Source organism: Prionailurus viverrinus, chromosome A1, assembly GCF_022837055.1.
Source record: "Prionailurus viverrinus isolate Anna chromosome A1, UM_Priviv_1.0, whole genome shotgun sequence".
In the NCBI taxonomy this organism is placed as follows: Eukaryota; Metazoa; Chordata; class Mammalia; order Carnivora; family Felidae; genus Prionailurus; species Prionailurus viverrinus.
The window spans coordinates 72,656,356-72,683,354 of NC_062561.1; the positions used below are offsets into that span (position 1 = coordinate 72,656,356).

Here is a 26,999-nt window from a genome sequence, read left to right on the forward strand (position 1 = left end):
ATAACCACTGTGATAAAGAAATAGAAGTGAAGGGAGGGTGGCAGCTCGGCTCCTGTTTTATTTAATTCACGTTGTCAGTGAGACACTCTTCTCCTACAGACCCGGTGCTGTGCACAGGTGGGCTGAGTGGGACGCTGATCTGGTGTAGGCTATTCCAAAACCCCAACCCCTCCACCACCCTGACAAAGTCATAGGAATGGGGGACAAATCCTAGTTCTGAAAGCAAGAACAGTTCCCAGTTCTCCCAGTTTCCTTTTGCACTTTTTTGTTCTGTTTTTATAGAAAGCTGAGGTGATGCTTATCGGAATGTGAACCCATTACATTGACGTCTGAATCTTATTTTCAGTCAGTGTTTACCCACAGGCGCCACATGTGTGTGCCAAAGGGTTTTCCGTAGCCAATATGTGTGATTCACAGGTGTATATTAAAATGTTATTGCTAGAATAAATAGGTTTTTTACAGGGACTCACCACATTGATTCACAAGAGCTTCCTCATTTCCATGGAACGCTTTTACCTTTACACTTGGCCAGTTCTAAATTATGCAATTAACCTGCTCTGCTTTATTTACTTTTTTTTTTAATATTTGGATTTACATAATACTTGGATTTATAATGTGGCACAGAATACTACATCACAATTTTTCTGAATGATGTACTTTCAGGGGCAAAAGAGGCTAATGGTCTATCCTTTCATTTTCTCTTGAGCTTTGTTAGGGCACACATATACTTTCAACACAGTGGTATTTAATTTGTTCAATGCTTTAGAAAAAGAAGTTCATCTGTATATTTTTGGGCATTGGCTACTAGTCACTTTTTAAGAGAGCTATATAACTTTCCATTATATTAGTAAGCAACACAAGTATTTGTTCTACTATGTAATATACAACTGATGTAATACATGTACCTCCTTATTTTTGAGCAATACTGATACACTACAAATCACCAATTTCAATGAAAAAGTGTAGAATAACTATTAAAATATCACAGGTACCAAATTCTTCTAGTTTGCTCAAGATATTTTTAGCATTGACAATACATTTAGTGGGGAAAATGCCATATTAAATCTCTGGGGGGCCATCCAATCTCGTTCCTAGAATTTTTATGAATGACATACCAACATACTAGTGAGATTTTTGACCTTCTAGCTTAGTGGATTTCAAAGCATCCATTTCTGGGTTCAATATGGCTCCTGTCCCAGTGTCTTAACAGGTGTTCAGCTACCATTAAATCCTATGGCCTCTCTATCCTCCTCTAACTGCTGTTCTCACTCCTTACATTGTACTGAAAAAGCCAGATTCTCCTGAGCTAAGGGTTTGCTAGGTATTTGCTATGTTTTAAGTTTTGTACATTCAACCGTAGACAATCTGTTTTCCTTCCTTTTACCCAGAACACATTTTAGCACAATTTGACAAATTACGGAAGCAGGTGTGTTCCCCAGTATCATTATTGCCTCCAGTTTTCTTGTGACAAGACCATTTTGCCCAGCACAAGAAGGTTCTCCTCTACCGAAGACTCAACTTTTGGGGCAGCATGACTCAGACTACTGAAAGTCATGGTTTATCTTGAAAGAGGGTGGCCTTACCATTTTTTGAGTGGGTTTTCTTGGCTGAGAATGTCTACCTCTATTTTGCATTCTCTCTAACTCTGCATATAGTCTTGTCCTTGTCCTCCAAATCTTCCCCGTTCCCTTCCCACTTCTTCAAAGTGAACTTGTACTACTTTCTTTTCCCTCTGATGCAGCTTAACAATAGCCCATTAGCTGAAATGTCACCTTTAGTTTTATTTCTCTCTCTACAATGAGCTTTATTAATAATTCCTTTTTAAAAATTATTTTCAAGCATACAACAGGAGCACAGCAGGCACCTGGTCAACACCCCATAATCCCGTGTTTTTCTTTTTCCTTTTCACCATTTAGAATCACACTATCCTAAGTTGTCTCACAAGCTGTGTTGGAAACAATCTCGTTTTTTACACAGGTCAACAAAAAGTCAAATGCAATCAGAGCAATGTAAAATGGGGTATGTTCAACACAGATGCACTTTTAAATGAATTCTATAAAATCAAGTTATTTAATTTACACTTTGGAATGCCATTTTTGTCAGCAAAATATGACTATTCTCAGAAAACTGCCACTACAGAAGCAAAATCAAGAGATTGCTGTGTTAATTTAAGCACTTCAAAGGTAACAAAAAGACTATCCACAATGAACGCTTAATTACATTTTCTCTCTTTCAGTATTCACATCACAGGGCTTTCCTTTGAAACAATAATAAAGGGAAAAACACTGAGCAAAAAAAAAAAAATAGAGTCTTTCAACTGGGTAAGTCTTCAATAGCCCTTATCGCCTAATCATTGGCAAAAGTGGGGGGTGGGGGGGGGGAGACGAATTTCACAAGCACTGGGCAAACCGCAATCAGTCAGGACAGAAATACAGAATAAATACCTGGTGGATGAGAGAGACATTTTAAAGAGACAATAGATAATGGTTATGAATATGCATTTGCTATACACTTAAGCTTGATTTTCATTGTGGGCTGACAAATTGGTGCCCCCAGGGGGCGATGGAATAGCCTGCTGTTTTTTATTCCAGAACAAACTGCAGCCAAACATTTTTTTTTTTCTTATTTTGCTGCCTGGCATATGCCTGTCCTTGAAAAGACTAAATCAGGGACTCCCTGGCTTGTGCAGCACGACTTGGCCAGTGTGGATAAAAAACAAATCAGAGCTTGTATATTTATGTGGACTTTTTTTTTTTTCATTTGGATTAAAATGCTTTGTAGTATTTTGCAAAAAGAAGCATACAATTTAAGAAAAATGCTCATTTTAATTAAGTTCAAGCCTAAAGACAGGCTTATGGAATGGAGATTTTAACTTGTGTTCGGATTTTAAGGGGATGTGATGCATATTTAACACAGGCCTAGGGCCTCCATCCACATATTTTATCTGTCAATCCACAGACTGTCTCCAGCTGTTTTACTGCCAATATTTTAACTATTTCAGATCAGGTAGGGCTGGAATGAGCGGGAATCAGAAGTATTATGTGGGCCCTAATAGAAGGCAAGCTACAGCCTTTTATCACTTGCGTCAGTAGGTCTTAAATCACAGGTTTTATTTGTTTGTTGGTTGGCTGGTTGGTCTGTGTTTACTTGTCCTACTTCTGTACTAGGTACAGACTCAAAAAGGGGAGGGATTGAGCTCTTTGCCAAGCTGGCCAGGATGTAGGCTAGTACTTAGACATAGCAGTTGAGATTCAGGAAAACTGGGCTAAATCAGATTGGGCTAACATTGTAGAGCCTGTCATAGCGACTGTGGGTTGGAGGATGTCCAGAAAAGCAGAGCAACTGCTGATCACGTTTTAGGCAAAATCTCAAGTGAACTGGCAAAGTGACTTTGGTCCCAAGACTTTTTGGGTAGTATAGTATGAAAGGGACACTCAGATTTCATGTCTTGTGGAGTGCCTTCTTTCAGTGAATTAATTAGGTCTCATTAAAAAACAAATCATTTATAGGGGCGCCTGGGAGGCTTGGTCGGTTTTGGTTTTGGCCAGATCATGATCTTGTGGTTCATGGGTTCGAGCTCCACACTGGACTCCATGCTGGCAGTGCAGAGTCTGCTTGGGATTCTCTCTCTCTTTCTCTGTCTCTGTCTCTCTATCTTGCTCTGTCTCTCTCAAGATAAATAAATAAACTTAAAAAAATTAAAAACATTAAAAAATCATTTATAAATTTAAAAAATCTGAGTAGTTGTCCTTTTGGCTTTAGATTTCATAATCAGAGAACCCAACCAAATATCTCAAAGCTTAAAACACTTCACATAAGTCTGGTTAAGAAAAACCTTTGAGTTTTCTTGCAGCAGTGTATTTTATCTGGCTCACACTATATACAAGCAGTACGTTAAGATTCCTTAAAGACCAGAAATTTAAAACAATTAGAAGACAGAGGAGAATATTTTTCCCACATCAGGGTGGGAAAGAATTTCCTAAGCATGAATCCAGAATAAATATTGACCGTAAGTGAAAAACGGATGGTTTTGACCATGTCAAAATATAATGTCAAAAGCCATCAGAGGCAAATTGAAATAACAAAATGCTGCCTAACAGAGGAAATTTGCAACTCCTACAGCAGTCACGGGACTACTATCCCACAGGATATGTAGTACTCCGACAAATGCATTGTAAAAAGACCAACTAGCTTTTAGAAAAACAGGTAAAGCTTACAATATGGTTGGGTGGGTCACAAAGATGGCCAGTAAGCATATGAAGAAGTGCTCCCTTATCAACAACTACTGAAATGCAAAAATGCAAGCTAAAGGCCAAGTGATACTACCATCCAACTCATCAGACTGTCATAATCTTAAGCCTAACCACGTCAACTATACATGAGGAAGGAAGAACATGGGGTTCTCAACTGCGGCACTTGGGAGGGTGAGCTAGTATAGCTTGCCCATTGAACAGGGCTCAGCAAGTGTCAGGTCCCTACAGTGAATATTTTAGGTTTTGAGGGCCGAGAGGCAACACTGATGATGTTCTATGCGTACTTATATAGTAATTTTAAAATGCACAAACCACTCCTGTGCATTGCTCAAGGGCTGTATAAATAAGCCTGTGGACCAGATTTGATACATGGGCTTGCAGACCCATGCTATAGAGCCATCTGGGCAGGATCCAGGATCTGGAGTTCTACTTTCTGGCATATAACCTAGAGAAACACTCACACAAGTGGACACAATGTATACATGTATTAGTTGCAACATTGTGAGGGCAAAACATTGGAATACAACTTAAATATCCACCAGGAAGGACTGATAAACAAATATGACAGTCAGTCACATTCCATATATTCATGATTATATATACTAATGAACTTTATGTACATTAGGATAAAAAGATTTCAAAAACAGTATTTGGGGAATGTGTGTGGAGTTTGATCCCATTTACCCTGAAAATTGCTGCTACTAATGATCTTAAGGAGAGAAACAATGATCAAATATGACTTGGCCTCAGCATGCTGTGTGGCCATAGCAGTGAGAAAAGTGTACAGGGACATGCCTCCCAGGGACAGCCATCAGGGCACTGGAGCATAGCTTCTCAACTGGAAAATTAATATAAATCTTAAAAACTAATGGTATAAACTGTTTGTAGGTTATAACTTTAAATTTAAAACATTACATATTTTTGATGGATACATATATATGTGGGAAACTACTTCATTTCATGGATTTTTAGACACACGTTTATTTTTACATTTCAACAGTCTAAAACTGGCATGCAACTTATCTATGTGTGTTTGGTTTAATTGTTGTTTCTTGTTAATGTTAGCCAAAATAAGAGTCTTCCTATAGTTAATAGCATGTTAAATTCAGTAAAATATGATTTAAAACTGGACGATAGATTCATACCAAATACATCCCAGTCATTATCTGGGAGACATGGTACGGGCGGAAGAAGGAAACATTAAGGCAGAGAAGGACTCGGTCTAGGAATGGGCATCAATGATGCTTTAAATTGATCAGTACTACTTTACTTCTATAAATTAAAAGCATCTGAACATATTAAATGTTTAGCCTTTATTAATGTATAGCTTTAAATGCACACAACATCTTATTTAAACTCAGTGTTGGTGGTAGCTGTGATCACCCTCTTATCCCATGGCTAAAACATCCCCCAAAATACAGCTCCCATGTAGATGGCATCTTGGAAAGTAGGTATGTGGGGCATCGTTACCCTCATTTTCAGATACAACGCAACAGAGAGGTTGCGTTGGTTTGGTATAAACAGTTTACTAGGCCGAATCATTTTTCTTCTTGCTTTCGTATTGCGTGAGACTTTCACTAAAGGATCAAATTTGTGTGAAACATCTGCCATGAGGATAGCAAACAAATATATTGTTTTAATAGAAGAACAATTTGATTATTACTATACATAGATGATTTCAATCATATCTATCCTACCTTTAACTATGATCAATAGTCTCCAAGCTATTCCATAGTTATAAAGGAACTTAAACAGAGTAGGTACTTAATAAATATTAGTTGAATTGACAAATGGGTGTGTGGATGGATGAATGAATGGATGGATGGATGAATGAGATAGACTTAAAGGTCCCAGAAGACAGGATGCAAAGCCCTCAGGGCCAATGTCATGAGGCGCAGGTGGATTTGGCTCTGGAAACCAGGCCTCCATTCCTTCTGCAGAAGGTTCTCTCCTTTTGTGCATATTTTAAAAGTCACCCCACGTAAAAAATGCCAAAACTATTTCTATGTGGTTCTACGGTTTGAACCTAAAACGTTACACCATGTAACAATGTATCCCTATACACTTTTTGACCTATGTGCTCCCTTTCGAAAGAAAGGTTCTGCCTATAGCAAATGCAACCTTGAACACATCTAGTTTCTGAAGCACCTATTTAGTTCACATTTAGAATTGGAAGGAATCTTAGTGCCCATTTGTAATTTGTCTTATTTTAGTGACTCTTGGAGAGAGGTTTGATTCCAGGAAGACATTTTCAGTGATAATGCTAAACTTCACAATCTTAGGAAATAACAACGTAGCTGCCTGACCACAGGCTATGAGACCAGGAAGACATGGGAACGTCCTGGGTCTAGCATTTACACTGTACATGATGTTGGGTGTGTTTCATCATCTGTAAGCCTCAGTTTCATCATCTGTAAAGTGGGAACACTGCCTACCTTGGTTGTTCCAAATAATAGGAATGAAATTATGAAACGTTCTGCTTTTTAGCAACAGCAGGGCTTTTTGTTTTTTGTTTTTTTAATTTCATGTGTTTCTGATAAAGGATAACATTTTGGGTCCTTACACTAGAACTTTTAACATAATAGAGCTTAAGTTTGCTTCTTAAATATACACACATTTATTATAAGGGGATGTACTTTGGCCATTAGAAAGATCTGAGAATTACATCCCTTACTATGTCAAGGCCATATTTCACAACCTTTTTCTTTCTGTTTAATGCACATGCATTGAAAAGAAAATTCTCCTTGTGTGATAGAAGTCAATTTTTCCCGGGTTTTGGTATTTTGTTTTCATGATGCTTTTTGCAATATTTGTGACTCTGTGTTTTAATCTTTTCCCATGTGTTTCTTTCAGCCACACAGCCCAGAAACACAGAGCTGACTTCTAACTGCACCCTAGAGTCAAGGTCTTCAGTTTAATCTCAGCTTTGGAATGGAAGCAGTGAAACTGAAGAGTGTGTCCCCACCTTATAAATAACAATAATAGCAGCAGCAATAATAATGACATAGTTCTGGGAACACTTAGAGATGGTTAACCATGTACTTGAATATGGGATTTCATTATGTTTTATCTCGTGTTCCCTCAGGCAGACATTGGAGTATAGGATGGAGCCCTCCTCTTAGTCAAATTTGGAATCTAGTTCCTCAAGCAGTTGGAGTCATAGAAATTTAGACTGGAAGAAACCTCATGTGCCCGGACTACTCTACACTGGTTCTCTGACTCTCGTTTTGACATTGAAAAGAGGCCACAGAAACCGGTTGATGCTTACCCCACTACGGTACTAAGATATAATTGACAAGAAATGCTAAACTCACCAGAGTGGCAAAGAGGTGATAGAGAATGAAATAGATGGCTACCACAGGTGCCCACATGTGTCCCACAGCATTTAGGGTTTGGTCCATTACGTCTACCCATCCTTCCTGGGTGAGGATCTGGAACATGGACATAAACGCCTATGGAGGAAGAGAATGGAGGCATTAAACACCAGTTCAGACTTGCATGCAGTTTAAAACTAGTTTGTGGTGTTTGAGGACTTCGATCTCAATATTATTGATTTTTATCTGATTGATTGGGAGAACAGCCTTAATTCCACAGAGGGGAAAGAGCTGAGAATTAAAGATCCTTAAGGCTGATATCTAACTATTCAGTGTGGAAAACTAAAATAATCACCCTGAATTATTATTAATAATAATTACCCTGAATTAATATTAGCCTTGTTGGTGGTAAATACTGTTGAGAAAATAAAATAAAATAAAAAGACATCTTTTTATTTGACTTTCTTTTTTTTCCTCGAAGCAAGCTAATGAGTTGCTTAACATTTCCTACAAATAACTGTATTTTTTTTCTGTTGCTAAGTGCAACTTATTTTTATAGCGAATTGCATTTGATTGTCTACAGGCATATGAGAATAATAGCCTTGATTTTACTTTTATAGTACCCATCCATCAAATTATTTCAGTTATATTAAAAACACAAGACTCATTAAAAAAGAAACATTTCTAAATGGTATTACCATACCAAGAGACTTAATAAAGACAAACATATTTTCATGATTTTATTTATTATTTTCAGGGTGCATACTCAAGACCATGAAAGAGGCCAAGACCTAAATAAATAAATAAATAAATGAATAAATAAATAAAATAGAGCATTCCCACAAAATCTAGCCAAGCTAAAAGACTCATACTTTCTCTGCAAAGACTTTGGCTAGTTCTGTTCTTACAAGTTTTTCTTATTAAATATATGATTACATGTACATCTCTGACTCGTGTATCTTACATACATTAGTGAACAATAAATGCTTCTTAATGAGGATTTATTATGACGATGATGTCTGGAGAAAGTGACAATTGTAATCCAGTGACTCTTTAAAAATGTCTTTATAGGCTTTAGTACAATGAAGATGTAAATTGGATTCTCAGATTCCAAGAAATAAGGTCCAGGATAATACAGAGATGGACAGGCCCAAGATAAAAAGCCCTGTTACACTGATAGGATCTTAGAGACAAAATGAACCCTACAGAAAATCTACTCTGCCCTTTTTTTTTTAGAAGATAAGGAAAATGAGGCTTAAAGATGATTGGTGATTAGCTCAAAGTCACTCTATTAATGTGTGGCAGTAACAAGTACCACTGAGTCATTATGACTCCAAAGTAAGTTCTTTTCCAAGCACTGCAGTCCATGTTCAGTGAAGTCTTGAATCTACTAGTTTCCAGGCTGCACCCCACACAGTACACACTCTTAGCAGTTTCCTTTCCTAGGGACACTTAAATTTTAACTGTTTTAGAAGTACGACATTCAATCCCAGCACAAAGCGGACCCATTTGAACAAAGGAGCAATTAATTGGTAAGTGATTCTTTTACTAGGAGATAAGTTTTTCCACCTATCCTTTGTCTATGTGTGAAACACTTAACATCTCCTTGAGTTAATTTTTTATAACCTCATTACCTACAACGTGTTTTGTTCATGTAAGCATGAAGTAGGCTGTTATTGATGCTTGAACTCAGCATCGCCAAGGACAGACAATATAATACTTTCTTTGCCAGGGCGTCTAAGAGAATATTAGTCCTAACTCATCCGAAAAATGCTTCAGATTTTGCAATGCGTCATTTAACTTCTTAAGAATGCCAAAACTTATTGAGGACATTACTTTTTCCCTCTGTGTATGTTTCTGTCACATATTTATTACATCCAAAGACAAGGAACACAAATTTCAAAGACAATTCACATAAAAATATCAGACTGCTGTATTTTCTTCAATGAAGACGTCACCAATGTGAAAGTGTGTGTACATCCTCAAGACTCAACAGCACAAGGGGAAGAGTCAACACATCTACCAGTATAAACAGAATTTCACCCGACATGAATTCCTTTCCCCCAAAATGACAGGCCAGCTTGTGATTAAATCCAACATTTATTCTTGGTACCTAGAGACCAAAAAATGTAGGTGTACCTTTCAACTGCCTTGGGGACCAACCAAATTAATTTGTTTTCATCCACTGCATTAGCTTTCATGAATACTCAGCTATTATACATTCAGTAAATGTTAGGGAACATGGAGCAATGGGATTGTAACCTGTTGCTGGCAGATAAGCAATGTGGGCAAGAACACAGGGGTTATCTTCCACTCTTTTCAGAGTCTCAGAAGAAAAAAAAATCTCCTTTCTGCACAGCTCAGCCACCTGAAAGTGCATGTTGTAAGATGCTGTGAATTATATTTGAGAGCAATGCTTTGTTACAATGCGATTCATGTGTTTCCAGCTGCTTCCTTGAATAAACCAACAAAAAGTAGCGCCATGAAATATTTCAATCACGGGCTGAAAATTAATTTGTGCCTGGCATGAAGGCTGCTATGTCAGTTTTGTTGAAATCTTATCCAGAAATTAAATCCCAACGACTGGGAGATGTGACTCAAGTACACTTACTTATATTTATATTGTCAATGGAATCTGTGTCCCTTGAAGAGCCTGCTTAGTGTATTTATTTAAATGTGGGTTATTGGTGGTTACTGAAGGCTTGATGTGTTGGGGACTGAGATGAGGAAGACACAGTTTCTTCTACTGAGAAATTTATAATCAAGATTAGAGAAAAAGATGAAAATGACCAACTGTAAGAAAAGGCAAAAGGGAAAACATGGTATATAAGAGAATTGTGGTAAAGCTATCATGAGCCAGTTAGAAGTATCAACGTACTCCTCTTGGGTGAGGCAAGAACTGTTTGGGGAAAATGATGGCAAGTGATTGTCATGATGAAAATGAGAAGGACTTAAATGGGGAAGAAGGGGGCCAGGAACAAAGGGCTGGAGGAAGTTGTTTTCTCTGAGCTCCTTGTCTCTACTTAACGTCATTTTCCTATCCTGTTGACCTCTTGTCCCTCTTTAATGGCTTCTACCAGCTCTTTATAAATTAAGAAAATGGATCTTTTATCTGTTATATATGTTTAAAGTATTTTCCTCAATCCATTTGTGGTATTTTTGTGAACATAAATTTTACATTTCTATGTGGTCTAATTTGCTATTCTTTTATCTAAGGTAAAAAACTTCTCTCACTGGATGATTGGACGTAAATGTACCCATACTTTTATGAAGTAGTTTTAGTTTATTATGTTTAGCATGCTTAACCAGAAGTCACATTTAAATCAGTTTGTATCTGGAATTTATTTTGGTATAAGAAGTGAGATAAGAATTAATCTTATTTTTTCTTTTAATAGATGATCAGCTGACTCAGCACATATATTTGAAAAAAATTTATCTTTTCTTCACTAATCTGAAATACCTCTTACCATAAACGGAATACTCAGACAATTTCAGCTCTATTTCTAAATTTTTATTCTTTTCCATCAATCTATCTCACTCCAAATTGCCTAACAACTGTACATTCACTTTAATAATGATTAAAACGAATTAATAATTTGATTAATGAATTTAAAACATCGTAATGAATTTAAAAAGCTAGGGTTCCTAGCTGTTCCCCATAAACTTCTGTTTTCAGAATTCTTTTATTTACTTTTATGTATTAACTCCTCAAAACATTCTCTTGTTTTATTTGTTGAGATTACATTAATCTAAGAAAAACTAATATTCTCCAATCTCATAGAAATGTTTACCTTTCAATTTATTAACTTTTTATTCACGATTCTGAGAAAATATTTCTACTTATATAGTTTCCACACACTTCTTGTTAAGCTAATTAATATTACCTTTCAAAAGCTTAATCAAGGTGATGTCATGTCATTAAAATACTGTATAGTAAAGAAACCTGATGATGAGTTTCTTAATGGGTGATAAACTGCAGACTACAGCTATATGCCTAAGCACACTTCTTAGTCCTAACTGGTCTTTCATGCTTGCCAGTACATTTATAATCAACAGATTGATAAACTATAAGTTGACTATAAAAATATTGTTCACTGTTGAGTCGGGTAATGCTCTCAGATCTTACTTCCTTCTCCAGGGCTCCAGTATTATGAGGTATACGGTACCAGAAGGTCAATGCTCCAGGTAAATGCTCCCTTTCTCACTTTCCACTAATTGTTCAGAATCTGATTTAGTTTCATGCATTTTATTTGAATCTTGCTTTCTTACACAATTTTCAGTTAAGTTTAGTTTTGCTTGGTTGAGATTTTCTGATTGGTTTTGACAGATTTTGTTGGAAAAAGAAATACATACCTCCCCCCCCTTCTATTTCCTATACTTTCCAAATTCTCATGAATTTTATCTATTGTTTGGAATAAATTCCACTCTTATGCTGCTGTAGATGTTCTTCCCAAAACCTTCTGTTACTCCAAAACCATTGGATTCTTGCTCTCGGATATTTTTCTTGGAGTCTTCTTATCACCTGTTTTAATGTGGACTAATTGCTTTCTAGATTTGCTCCATGGTGGTCAGAATCTTTGCTTTGAACTTTCTTCTTATTCTTTTTAAAATATAATTTATTGTCAAAATGGCTAACATACACTGTGTAAAGTGTGTTCTTGGTTTTTGGGGGTCAGTTTCCATGGTTCATTGCTTACATACAACACCCAGTGCTCATCCCAACAAGTGCCCTCCTCAATGCCCATCACCCATTTTCCCCTCTCCCCTACCCCCCATCCACCCTGTTTGTTCTCTATATTTAAGAGTCTCTTACGGTTTGCCTTCCTCCCTCTCTGTTTGAAATTATTTCTCTTCCCTTCCTCCATGGTCTTCTGTTAAGTTTCTCAAGATCCACATATGAGTGAAAACATATGATATCTGTCCTTCTGAAATACAATTAACTTTGTCTAGATCTTTTGTTCTATTACGGTGTCAGAAAGTGACCCCAAATCTCAGGCCTGGTTGTGAGTCCTGTTTCACTGTCAGCTGGGTTTTCTTCTCTCTGCTTTGCTGTCTCAGTATGAGAAGAGGGGTTTGCAGGGACAGAAGTATTAGCTACGCTATGGGAAGTCATGCTCGAAAGATCAGGCTTCAGGTATTTCTTCAGTTCAGTTATTCAGAAATCCTTATTGCTGCCAGAGCCCGTCAGTCTCTGGTGTTCGCATCCTCAGATCATGGGCTCTTCCAGACCTCACTCTCCCAGCACTGGCTCCAGGGGAGGACAGACAGGCTGATTCTGCCATTTTGGGTTCTCTGTGAGGAGAAAGAATACAAGAGGGGCTCTTGCTCCCAGGGCCGCCTGTCCCCTTGTGGCTTCTGTTTTCTTCTTTTCTCCTCATACTCTCACTATGCTAAATTTTTGTGTATCATGGGAGACAATTCGTTTCTGGAAATCATGATTATTTTGCTTTCACTCTCAAGCTTTCTTTCTGTCTTGGAAAAATAAAATGGTGAGATCTAGCAGTTTCTTTTGCCTCTTGTAAAAGGGCTGGAACAAGTCACTTCTACACTGGGGGGTTTCTCGTCTTTTTTCAGGCTTGTGCATGCTTCCATGGTCAAGTCTCCTCAAACAGAAGGAGAGGAGGATGTGTTTTAAGATTTGCTTTTCCAATTTATTTTCTTCTCAATGTCTGGAAAACAGGCTTAACGCATGAGCTTCAAGAGTGAATCCTCCCTCTTTGACTCTCTCTCTCTTTCTCCCAGCTTTCCTCCCTCCTTAGTAGCTGCTATTCAAAGATAATGGTATGAAACTGTGGCTTTGCCTTTGTGTGGTTGTTGCTGTATAATTTTTTCAGGCTGATAATTAACTGTTTCATTTGTTTCCTTAGGTTTTAGGGACAGAGGGTCTGTGGTTTTGCGATTTTACTCCTCAAGTCCAAACCTACAGATGTAAATAGGGGTAAACAACTTTGTTTACAAGTCCTCTTACTTTTTTTTTTTTTTTAAATGACACAATCACATGTTAAACACCACTATACAGGTCAGGCCCTGTTCACACTGAAGGTGCCTGGAGGTACTAACTGGATCAGGGATGAGCAGTTAACTAAAGAATGGCCTTTGAGGTGATCAGGAACAAACAACTCTGCTCCATCAGGGAAGAACTAAACCAATCAAAAACATCTCTAATGAACCTCTAGCGGAAGGTACAGAGAAAAATCACAATACTGGCAGTAGCATCTGGAGGTGAACAACTGAAGACAAGCTGTGCAGGTCAGTAGGAACAAGAGGGATCGTTAAAAAGTCAGAGTTATGAGTATGTTGATAAAACAAGGAAGCAAACGTCTCCGAATGAACAGGAATTAAGAGGGAAAGAAAACACACTGAGTAGACATGGCAATGATATTCACCAAGTGGAGAAGGAAGGTCTTGAAAATCACCAGCTCAGTGACCACCTTTTTCTAATTGGAGTGCATCACATCCCTCAGGTGTGTGGGAATAAAACAAAGGGTGGGACCAGAGCAGGGGGAGAAAGCCACAAGGCAGGATTGTGATGAGGAGAGCTGTTCCAGGGGTGATGCAGGAGAAAACACGTCTAAGCATAGAGAACAGGGTCCTGGAGTCACTGAATGTCCTGAGCACTGCAGGAGAGAGACACAAAGTTCACCATCAGCCCTTCTCAGTCTCCTTTGTTGGCATCTTCTCACGTAATCTCTAAATGCTGCAGAGCCTCAGGGCTCAGTCCTCAGATCTCTTTTGTGCCTCTCAACACTTACTAACTAGTTCAACTCACTCATCCCAATGCTTTAAATACCATCTATATACTGATGGCTTCAGCCTCACATCCGGAATCGACTCTGCTTCTCCACTTGAATGTCTATCAGACAGGAGTCTCAAGCATTAGATGTTCCACATCAAACCCTTCATGCTCTATTCCCCAAATCTGTTCCCTCTGTCTCCTTCCCATCTCAGGAAATATCAGCTCATTCTCCAAGTTACTCAGGCCAATGACCTCACAGACATTTTCGGTTTCTGCATCCAACCTGTGAGGAAATCCCGCTAAATCTCACCGTGGTTCTTGGTCTCAGTTCCACATTTATTCTCAATATTCCCGGATATTACTACTAACACAGCTAATAGTTTCCCTGTAAGTAGCCCTACATTTTGGAGCTATACTTTCCTGTCATAAACTGAGACTGGGGAACTTGAATAAAAATAAGACCAAAGAGGGAGGAATAAGAAAGTATTTTTATAACTTCTCTTTTGTTCCAAATAATGCCCTTGAATGTCAATCACAGATGGGGTGAACAATGTCTCCTAGACCAGCTGCCACCAGGGCCACCAAAGGCCCATGCCACACTGTTGGTGGCAGAGATAGGTTTATCAATGACAAGACATCCTTTTCTCTCTCAAGGTCCCAGGGATCCCTTGATCTTTCTTTTTTTTTTTTAATTTTTTTTTTTAATGTTTATTTATTTTTGAGACAGAGAGAGACAGAGCATGAATGGGGGAGGGTCAGAGAGAGAAGGAGACACAGAATCCGAAGCAGGCTCCAGGCTCTGAGCTGTCAGCACAGAGCCCGACGCGGGGCTCGAACCCACGGAGTGCGAGATCATGACCTGAGCCGAAGTGGGACACTTAACCGACTGAGCCACCCAGTCGCCCCTCCCTTGATCTTTCTGACAGACCTACCTAGACTTAGGTGAGACAGCAAAGCAAGGATCACCCTATGCTGAAATAAACAGGCTACAAGTCTTTGTCCGGGCCTTGCAAAGCAGTTCATAACCCTTTCAAAAGCATATCGTGGATGCCCTTTGATAACTTGATGCCCCAGTGCATGTTTTGGGTTTTGAGTAGGTGTGAATATAAATTTAGGTCAAACAATATTTAAATATTTTTAAAAAGTAGGATGGGTAAACACCTCAGGTTTTAGTCAACACATATCGAGCAGAATATACAGTATGATCCCATTTGTAATATACAAACTAGATGTGTTCTTGTGGGCCTCAAAATGCTTGAAAGCCTATAAAATAAACTTGGTACTCTGAGGACTGGAATGTAGAGGACAGAATGCGGAGGAAGTGGGGGGGATAGATACTCAATTTGAACTTCTTAAAGTAATAGCTTTACTGAGATATATTATATTTTGTGTACCATAAAATTCATCTTTTAAAGTCTACAATTAAGTGTTTTTAGTTTATTCACAGAGTTGTATGACATTACCCCTAGTTTAAGAACAGTTCATTACCTCCCCCTCCCCTCAAAAACTATGTGCCCATGAGCAATCACTCCCCATTTCTCCCTCCTGCAGCCTTCAGAAACCACTATACTTTCTGTCTCTCTGGATTTGCCGGTTCTCAACATCTCCATCATACAATCCGTGGTCAGGGTTCATGCATGTTGTAGTATGCATCAGCACTGTATTCCCTTTATTGCCAATTGATATTTCATTATAAGGACATACCACAGTTTATCTATTCATTAGTTGATGTATATTTGGGTTGTTTCCACCTTTCTGGCCATTATGAATAATGCTGCTGTGAACATCCTCATACAGGTTTTTGTGTGGACAGAAAAATTGCTTTTCACTTAACATGCCTTTTATCTTTTGTATTCAAATACATGTAAAACAGATATTCATCTTTTTAAAAATAGACACTTAAAAAAATTTTAAATGTGGTGAAGAATACAACCCATATTGACATACAGCTTTCATTTTACAATATAATTTGCATCTACTTTCTCTAGCTCTAGCTGGTTTCGGGAACTCTTTCTCTACAATAGATGTGCTTTCAAAATGAAATCCACTTGACAACTTATATAGTGGCTCAACCTTCTTATTGAGAGTGTCCCTGCTGTGTCTTACTACCAGTCAGCCCTAAAATAGAAGACTTGGCTTGATGTATTCACTGAGTACAAAAGTGACACCTCCTTTGGTTTTAATTGCCTTAATTAGTCACCTACTCAATCTCCTTGTTTCTTTTTTCCCCACTCAAATAGCAGTAATAGGTAGAGGAGTTTTATCCTCTAAAAAATCTACTAGCATCATGATCCTTTAATACTTTGTGGTATAGTTCTTTTATTTAAAACTTAACTACTCAAAACTTTAATATTTAAAATGACTTCAATCAATAGCAAATGTTGGACTTATCTCATGTTGGCTGGCAAAATCATGACTGTCAAGATCGAGGTCTTATGGAGAGTTCGGTGGGGGGTGGAAAAAAACAATAAGATGACATTAAATGTACTTAAAAACCTAGAGTAAATTAAAGTTCTAAGAGCCACCACTTACTGTGGCTATACTAAGCTGTCCATAACTCCAAACTGTGGGTTTGAAATCTGGAGTAAAAACATAGCGCTGTGACGTTAAAGCCACTGGCGGCAGCCATTTCTTTACTTCCAATTCCTCTTTAATGGTTTAGATGGAATTCGATGGTCCATCAATTCAGTTACACTTTTTCCAGTTCTCCAAACTCCGATTGTCTTTTTTGGCAAACTCTCAGGAAAAATGCCTACTCCTAGGTGAATCTGACGTTTCATGGCTGCGCTTACCCCTCCATGTGCTCTGAAGACGGGGCTTATAGCAGAGGAAGACAGGCTCCCTTGTCCCAGGCCTCCAAAGGGGCCTCAACACTGTCTGGCAAGCCCCTTCCATGTTTTTGGTGAGTCCATTACCAGACACAAGCTTTCCCAAACTTTTTGTCATCTGTCACCTGACTAACGACATCCACTTCATCTCTGCCCTCACCCTCAAGAGATGACCTTCCTAGATGGGGGAGCTAAGAGTGCTTTTTAAATTGGAGTTGCATGAACTGAGTATAAAGACCTTGACCTTCTGTGAGCGGCAGAGCAGTGAGGCAAAGAACACCTAGCGGTCCTGATACCCATCTTCCCCAAATGCATGATAGCAGCACTCTGAAGACTGTTTTGAGAATCAAACTAAATTAAGTATGTGTGAGTACTTTATAAACATGAAAGCACCATACAAGAAATATTAATAAAAATGAAAAAATCTCTTTCAAGGAAAAACTTCAATTACCCTCATTTAAATTTCAGAGTTTCTATACGGTTTCTATGACTTAAAACTCTTTATGCCATACACAGTATGATTCCATTTTTATAAAGCTTAATATTATATTGGATAAACCATTCATATTTTTTTTAGAAGATATTTCCTTTTTGGGGTGCCTGGGTGGCTCAATTGGTTAAGCGACTGACTTCAGCTCAGGTCATGATCTCACAGTTTGTGAGTTCAAGCCCCGCATCAGGCTCTGTGCTGACAGCTCAGAGCCTGGAGCCTACTTCAGATTCTGTGTCTCCCCCTCTCTCTACCCCTCCCCTGCTCACGCTCTGTGTCTCTCTGTCTCTCAATAATAAATAAATGTGAAAGAAAAAAAAATTTAAATAAAGAAAAAGAAGATATTTCCTTTTAGATATATGATTTTGAAAGTGTGGTTATTTTTGATGGCATCATTTTGTTTCATCTTTGAACTAAATGATTCCCTAGAGAACCTCTATAGCTCTAAGTGTCTCTATTTTATGATCTATTAATTGGTACTAGCAGTCAATTGGAGAACTTTGTTTTCATACAGTAAATTTTCCAGCCCATTTTCCCAGACTATCTCTTACCTATAAATTACAGGAAAAGGCTGCAGTAAATGTTTTGTTCCTAATAGATCCGATAAATTACCTTCTGGTGCTGTCGATTCATCTGAGTATTTGTTGAATAAACAGTAAAAATCCTGGTGTTAGCAAATGGACTGATAATAGAGAGCTAAATAAAATAGGTGCTGTGCTCAATGTTATCACATACACTGGGATCTGAAAACAAAATGGAACAGTGGCTGGATTTTGTTGTAGGGCCCTGGTCTGGAGAGTTTAGTCGCTAGCGACCTTTAAATGGTAAAGGTTTTGAAGGCATGTCTCTCTCTCAATATATGAACTTTTTGGAATTTGAGATCTGTTGAAATCAATTCCCTTTGTTGTTAATACGAAACGAAACATTTAAAACATTAATCTCTCTGTAAAATGATTATGCCTTATACCTTGTCATTTAGAAAGAAATAAAGTTGAAACCAGGGGTTTCAATTCTGTGACTGCCTTTTATACTGTCCCAAAAGACCAAGCAGTTCTTTGTTTTTTTTTTTCCAAAATGAACCCACATTATTTATTTCATTTCTATAATTCCTAAAATGTGCTTGTTGCCAAGCATTCCATTTAAATGAATAAAAAGAGAGAGAGGGAAAAGCCTGTTTACTGGTCAAATTTTAGACCACTATGGAAGAGCCTTACTGAATCGAGACTAAAGTAATTGGGCTTAAATGTCAAAATGAGCTTGAATGTAATTAGAAGCAGAGCAGACATCAGAACCTGATGCCTACGCCAGCAGCAAATTACTTTCGGTAGAGCCTACACTTAAATATAATTTCAGGAGTAAAAGGAAAGATGGCAGAAACTCATTTGCAAAAGCCAATGAATCCTTTTCTAGTCCTGAAAGTGTCTGGAGGTGTATCCAAACATCTCTTTTCTTTCAAATGGCCATGCTTGGGTTCACTTTTACATATAACACCGTAAGTGACAATACAGACAAAAATCATGGATTTGTACAGTGTCCTAGGATTTCTTTCAGGGTAATTGTCCTTAAAATGACATAAGGAGAGATACTGAGTCATGACTAGCATTTTACATGGTGCTTTACAACCCCTGAAGCATTTAATTGTCCATTATGCAGAGGAACTTGAACAATAACCCCGCGAATTACTACTGTACATATTATACTCCGTACGGAAGTGCAGAGGCCTTACATGATTAATCAAGGCCTGCAGGAAAGCAAATGGTGGGGCCAGGTATCTAGGCTGGTCTTAAAATTCCTGCTGTCCTTTTGAATATTGCAGGTAGTATAAATCTGAAGAACTAGTAATTGCCGACTTCTTTTCACAATCTAAATTAGTAAAACAAACAGTATAATATTCAACTTTTATAAATTTTGAAAATTTTGTAGTATTTAAAATTTTTACCTTCTTTGTCTTACATAGTATCGGGTACGTATCAAGAACCGCAGGTTAAGCTCAACTGATTAATGGAAAATAGGTATCTGTAGTATTTTCTCCTCTTTGCTAAAATAAACTCCACTCATTAACATTTTTCCACATGGAAAGGACATAATGTTTTCATTTTCATGAGAATCTAAAATTACAGAATTTTAATAATAAAAATACGTTAATCATTTATGACTTAAATGTTAAAGTGCCCATGTTGGAAACATTTATCTTAAGGGAAAAAAAAAATCAACATGAACTGACTGAACTTAAATTTTTCCCCTAACAGTCTTTCTTGAGGAGCATGATATTTTTAGTTGAAAGGTATACTTCCCACCGATTATGTTAAAATAATTTTGAAATGCAGCCATCTCGCTGACAGAACAAACAGCTGTGAAAATGAGACCTGGAGGTTTATGCAAATAGGAAACTTCTGAATTAATTTTCTTCATAGAACAGACTGTCAAGTTTCTGGGAGTATTTATGCCCTATTTCTTAATTAGTGATTTTGCTAATGTCAGTCATATTAAATTTTCATGATGTAAATGATGCATTTCATTGGCAAATATGCGCTATAAAATTGCAGATGAAAGTTGACGTTCTACTTTTGGTGCAATAAAGATCTTGTAACATATACAGAAGAAACAGTGCTCCTGAAAACACAGCTGTGTGTCCTGTTGTTAAACAAGCAGAGGATTTATTAAGAAAACTTCTGTAACTAAAGTACCATGGAGTCTACCTAGGAAATTTCAGTGTTTCCTGACTATCGGTTTGTAAAACAATGCTTAAGAATGAGGTTTTTCAGGGCACCTAGGTGGCTCAGTTGGTTAAGCATCTGATGTCAGCTCAGGTCATGATCTCGCAGTTCATGAGTTCTAGCCCCATGTGAGCTTTGTGCTGACAGCTCAGTCTGGAGTCTGCTTTAGATTCTGTCTCTCTCTCTCTCTCTCTCTCTCTCTGCCCCTCCCCTGCTCACACTCTGTCTGTCTGTCTGTCTGTTTCTCTCTCTCTCTCTCAAGAATAAACAAACATTAAAAAAAATTATATATATAAAAGAACCAGATTTTTCTATTTGGTTTCAAACAGAAAGCAACTCTGGTCAGAAAAAGCTTAGAGGTTTGCATTAAAAAACCAACCAAACAAACAATAACCCTACATGTTAGAAATGGAGTGTGCCACTATTTGCTCTCTTCGAATGGGATTTGATGCTCATCTTTCTTCACTAAGTCCACAAAAAATGAGCTAGCTTTACCGCAAATTATATTGTCTACTCTTCTATCACACACATAAATTTCCAAGTTTTGCTTCTAATCTGATAGTGCTTATTTAGTTCTCTAATACCTTGAAAATAGATTTGATAGTTGTTTACAAATAAATATTTAATTGAAATGATTTGACGTTAATAAAGCTGATTTTACAAGTCATGAATTAAAATTAGTCTTATTATATGACTAAAATTAGTCCTGTAGAATTTTTTATTTCTCAGGTAAGAGTAGATATATAAAGGGAAGCATTATATTCTACCATTCTTTTCTGGGTGTATATATGTATTTGAAATAAAACTGAACTCAGTTACAAATATAGTTTCTATTATGCTTTTTTAATATTTTATCATCACAATTAGTGTCGCCCATGGCTTACCTCATAAGTTAGGCTGTAAAAATACAGTTTTGATGACTGTATGATATGCCACCACATTTAAAATTTATTTAGACTTTCCAGATGGTTGGACATTAAAGTTGTCTCAAAATTTTCACATTAAATAATGCCACAAAGAGCATTTTTTGAAGATCAGTCTTTGTATGCATCTCTGGTTATTTTCTTGGAGTAGATTTCTAGAAATGCAACCATTAGATCAAAGAGTAAAAATGCTTTTTAGTGTCTTCATATATAATGAAAAACGGATTTCCAGAAAAGTTACACAAATGTTCACCGCCACACGCAATGTGTGAGAGGGCTTTCTGCCAGCAGTGCACATGACCATTAGCCAAAAAATAAAAATAACAAATAAATCTTGTCCATTCAACACTTTCTTCCTGACATGCATTATAAATTAAGGTTGTATCTTCATGTTTTCCTTTGATCTGAAAAATTATTTATAGTGGTTATTTTCGACTTTTTTGAAAAGTCAAGCGTGTTCTGCTTTTAGGCCTAGAAATTTCTTGATCATCAAGAAAGATGAAAGATGATATTTTCTTTTTGTTTTCTACATTTTCACACTTCACATTTCCTTGCTCTAACTCATCAGGAAGATATTTCGATACATAGTATGAGGAAACTCTGGTATCGCCCATATTGCTTGTTTGAGAACAATTTGTCTTGTAATTGTGATGCTTTCTTTGCCAAATGTTTTTTAATGCATGTTTGTCTGTTCATCTATATGTTAACCCTAAATCACATTCTATTATTGTAGCCTTGTACATTTTCTTGTTAGTTCTTATCAATTTTTGGTGATGTTCCTTACTGCTTTTTTTTAAACAACATCTATAATGTGGGGAAAATACTTCCTTAATAGGTTGTTTTGGGAATTACATTAGATATATGTGGATATCTATGTGTGTATGTATATATCTCTCTTTTTCCCTATGAAAAGTTCTTGTTCTGAGGGCCTCACATGTAAAAAGTCTCATATATAGTAATTATTATTATTATTGATAAATGATCCCTGGGGAAACGTCTTTCTTGACTTAGTTAGGAATAATTATGCTTCTCTAGGAAAATAGTTCATTTTCATCTCATAATCATCTTTCATCTATCTAAGTCTACTTTTGCTAGAAAAACTGGAGTCACACTTGTGCCTGAACTCCAGCAGATATGGATGTCCTCATGATTCACTTTTGTGATTTGAATTTCGTTTTTGCATTCATTGTAATTTCAATTTTGTTTTCCCTTTAGATTAAATCTCTTAAATTTTGATTAAATTGGATAAGGATTATAGCCAGGTCAAATAAAAAGGTCTTCCTCAAAAGAGTGCCCTTCTGGGACTCAGGCTTGGACTCTAAGGATGTTTTACTCAAGGAATAGTTCTGGTAACTGCAGTTCAGTGGACCAGTGATGGTAATACACAACAGGAAAAGACAGCTGTCTGTGAGTGATTCATACTGCATTAAAACTGCCCTTTAAAAAGAAGCGCACCAGATATAATTTTATCATTATGCCAATGATGAATCGCCACACAAAGAAATTCAGCTAGAAGCAAAAACAAACAAAAAAATCCCAACAACAACAATAAAAACAAAGAAACTCAAAAACCAAAAAACAAGCCATCTGATTTTATAGCAGGAAGAAAATAAAATTAATTTTAAAACTTTTTTGGGGGGGAGATGGTGACATTAAGCTATGTCACTAAATTACTCTGGATTTTAAAACAAGGTGCTAGTTTCTATCACAGCGCCAGGTCCAGACATGGATGAAGGCCTTGGATGGCCTAAAGCCTTTGATGGGACCAACTTTAAGAGACTGTAGAAGATATGACACAGTAATGGCCACACAGAAAAAATGAAACTTACCTCCCTTCCTGCCCTGATGCTGCTGCAATTCCTCAATCATAAATTTTTGTCTTTGGTCAATAAAAATGAAATTTTGTTCAGTGAAAATACCTCCTCAGAGAAATAACATTTCTTCCAGTGTAACTAACCTCCCTTAAAATAGCTCATCTGCTCTTCTCCAGGAAGAAAATAAGAAAGAGTGAAATCTTCAACAGCTTCCCTCTGTCACGATCCCAACCTCTGAAAACACCCTGTTGTCTGGCTCCAGACCAACACTGCAGTTCCTTTTTCATCCATCCCTCCATGCCAGTGATTCTCCATGTCTCTGATTTACTCATTCTGTCTTCCTGAAATGGGATATTCTCATCTAATGCCGTTGCCCAAATTCTGATCTGTGGAAACCACATGCACCCCTGAAGACCACTCTTCAGAAAGCTTTGGAAGCAGACCCTTCCTCTTATTAAAACAAGTGATTTTTGGAAGCTCTGTGCTTAGCACATAGTAGGCTCCCAGAATTTTAAAATATTCTCCAGATAATCTTTGATGTCATATTTCACCTTTTGGCTTATTTGAGTTCTTTCTTATGTGTCTACTATGGGATAAATTGACTTCTTCCTTATGCTCTTGACTATGTTACAAGTTAAAGAGGGCAGTTGGTATGTTTGTTCATGTGTGTATGCCTCATGGTTCCATTATATAGAGAATGTGGGCTAAATTACAAACAGCAACAAAACACATACACAATTTAGTTAGTCTTCATTGTGAATGGATGTATCTGGTATTTTGTGGAAAATGGATTTCAATGGTGTAGCAGATTAGGGGGACACAAAATGAGATTGTGAGAATCAATAACTAAATTGCAACCGAATGCAAACAAATATGAGGCTTCAGATGGTGGCCTAGCCTCAGGGTGTATCTGTAGAAAAAAAAAAGAAACCTATCCATCTGAAAGATAGTCACTAGAGTGGGTTTTTTTAATTCTCAAAAATATATTAGTGAGCCTTAGTATCTGATCATATATGGAAAAAAAAACCTGATTAGCCCTCCCTCCCCAAATTCTGTATAAAATGCAACAAGCATCCTTTTAAAGGCCTACTTAAGATCCCAAGACAATAACTGAAGCCCTAGTACCAAAAACTAATATGCAGCTTGGGTCAAAAAAAGACAATCTTAGAGGATTTACAGTCTGTGGCAGACTTAGGTTTTTCATGTACTGTCAGGCATAAGGGGCAAAGTCACAGGCCCTGGAAAGATGGAGGTTGCTAACTGAGATCCTTGAGTAAGGCTGGATATTCACTGGACTTCACCAGAGATTGACAAAAAAAAAAAAAAAAAAAAAAAAAAAAAAAAATTCCATCACAAAAGGAGATGATGGAAAGGAGCTTGTGTGTCTTGAGCAGGGTACACACATGTGGAATCCTATTACGACACAGCCAGCACAGCAGAACCATGGGGAATGGATAGACTAGTCAATAAATGGTACTGTGACAATGGGTTATCCAATGGAAATAAAATAAGATTGCTCCCTATCTCACAGAAACCACAAAAATCAATTCAGGTTAAATGAAGAGCTAAATGTTGAAAGTAACACACAGCCTGACAAGACCAAGTATGGCTGAGTTGTGAAGCAGAGAACATTCCTATGTCCTGCTGATAGCATATACACTGGGGAAATTGCGTTGGAATGCAATGCAAGTTTATCAATACCTGCTGAAGTTGGAGGTATCTTTATTCTAAGACTCAGCAATTCTATTCCTAGCTACATACCCCCCCAAATGTTCACATGTGCACAAGCTAATTTGCAATGTTGAGATTAGCATTATTTGGAATTATAAAATATTAGAAACAAACATCCAAAACCTGCATGCATTCATTTTCTATTTCTGTGTTACAAATCATTACAAACTTAGCACCTTAAAACAATATTTATTTCTTATTTGTAGTTTCTGTAGGTTAGAGATGTGGGCACAGTATAACTGGGTTCTCTGCTCAGGATCTCAGAGGCTGAAATAAAAGTGTGGGCTGGGCCGTGGTCTCATTTGGAGCCTCATTCAGATTGTTACCAGAATTCAGTTCCTATGGCTGTAGGACTGAGGATCCTGTCTTCTTGAGGCACACAGTCCCTAAAGGCCACCCACAGGTCCTAACCACATGACCCTTTAACATGACAACTTATTTCTTCAAAGCCAACAAGAGACTCTTGCTTTAAATGCCTCTTCAGAAGAGCCCAGTCCCTCCGAATAGGTCAGGCACACCCAAGATAATCTCCTTTTTGATGGATTCCAAATTAACTGATTAGTAGCCTATTCACAGATGTGAAATTCCATCCTATTTGTGAGTCCTGCCCAAACCCATGAGGAATTCACTTACCATGCAGGAGAATGGGAAAACAAATTGTCAAGTGTTTATATAAATAGTGCATTATAAATATAATGCAATATATAGTTGCATATTATACTGCAAGGAAAATAAATTTTATTTTTTTTTTTAAATTTTTTTTTTCAACATTTATTTATTTTTGGGACAGAGAGAGACAGAGCATGAACGGGGGAGGGGCAGAGAGAGAGGGAGACACAGAATGGGAAACAGGCTCCAGGCTCTGAGCCATCAGCCCAGAGCCCGATGCGGGGCTCGAACTCACGGGCCGTGAGATCGTGACCTGGCTGAAGTCGGACGCTTAACCGACTGCGCCACCCAGGCGCCCCAAGGAAAATAAATTTTTAAAAATTACATGTACTCATCGATAAATCTCACAAACATAGCAAAAAAAGCAATTAGCAGAAGAAACAGTATAATGTGAGACCATATAAGGCAGGTTTAAATTATGCAAAAAGATATGTGATTTTCAGTTGATGCTTCTTTATGCATTAAAGCATAAAGGAATGCACTAAAAGCCTAAACACAAAATTCAGAAAAGTGTTTCTCTATGAGCAAGAAGGGAGTGATGAAGAAGAGGCATTCAAGGCCTTCAGATGTGCTCTAATGTGCTTGTCAAGCTGTGTATGGCTACAGAAGAATACATTTTATTATTCTTTGCATGTCTGAAGCATTTCATGAGAAAATAAAGTCTGAACTAATAATTCTACTTTTGAAGATAAAATGTACCTTGACTTGAGGCACCTGGGTGGTTCAGTCAGTTAAGTGTCCGACTCTTGGTTGCAGCTCAGGTCATGATTTCATGCTTGGTGAGATCAAACCCCATGTCAGACTCCACGCTGTCAATATGGAGCCTGCTTCAGATTCTCTCTCTCCCTGTCTCTCTTTGCCCCTCCTCTGCACACTTGTGCTCTCTCTTTCTCTCAGATAAATAAACTTTATATATATATATATATATATACACACACATATATATATACACACATACACACATATATACATATATATACACATAAACATATATATGTGTATATACATGTATATATGTGTGTATGTGTGTATATATATATACATATATACCTTGACTTTATTAGAAATGTTAATCAGACTCTCTTAACTACATCTGGCAAAAAATGCAAAAAAATTAAGGAGCAAGTTGTTTCTTTACATTTCTCAGTAATTCTTTCAGTACAGTTAAAAGCCATTTTGGTGGCGAGAGAGGGAAATTAATTTGTAATTAAGTGTTTTATCTCATTTACTGCTTATATTGTGTAACTGCATTGGATATGGTTTTATAAGTGAAAACTCAACAGAGCAAGTCATTTGCATTTAGAGAATGCAAATTAAGAAAACATACGAAATACATAATATTAAAATACAAGTACCTGCTCTCGTGGAGGGTAGTTTATTGCTTCTGAATAAAAACTCCCCATTGGAGGAACTGAGGAGCAAATGAGGCCCATGGATTATGACTTTAGTGAGAGTTTACAAGGAATAAAGATACTGAATTGGTGAAAGATGTACAGTGGATATTTACTGCATGTGTTTTAGTAA

The 26,999-nt window shown here is 37.4% G+C and overlaps 1 protein-coding gene across 3 annotated transcripts in view; it reads right to left on the reverse strand.

Annotated features, from left to right (window-relative positions):
* The window catches only part of NALCN (sodium leak channel, non-selective), a 300,348-nt gene that overhangs the window by 122,476 nt on the left and 150,873 nt on the right, over positions 1-26,999 (reverse strand). For all 3 annotated transcript variants that reach the window (XM_047871039.1, XM_047871030.1, XM_047871050.1), the window contains exon 13: positions 7,568-7,705. In XM_047871039.1, the coding sequence (XP_047726995.1) occupies positions 7,568-7,705 (138 nt within the window). The remainder of the gene's footprint in view (positions 1-7,567; positions 7,706-26,999) is intronic.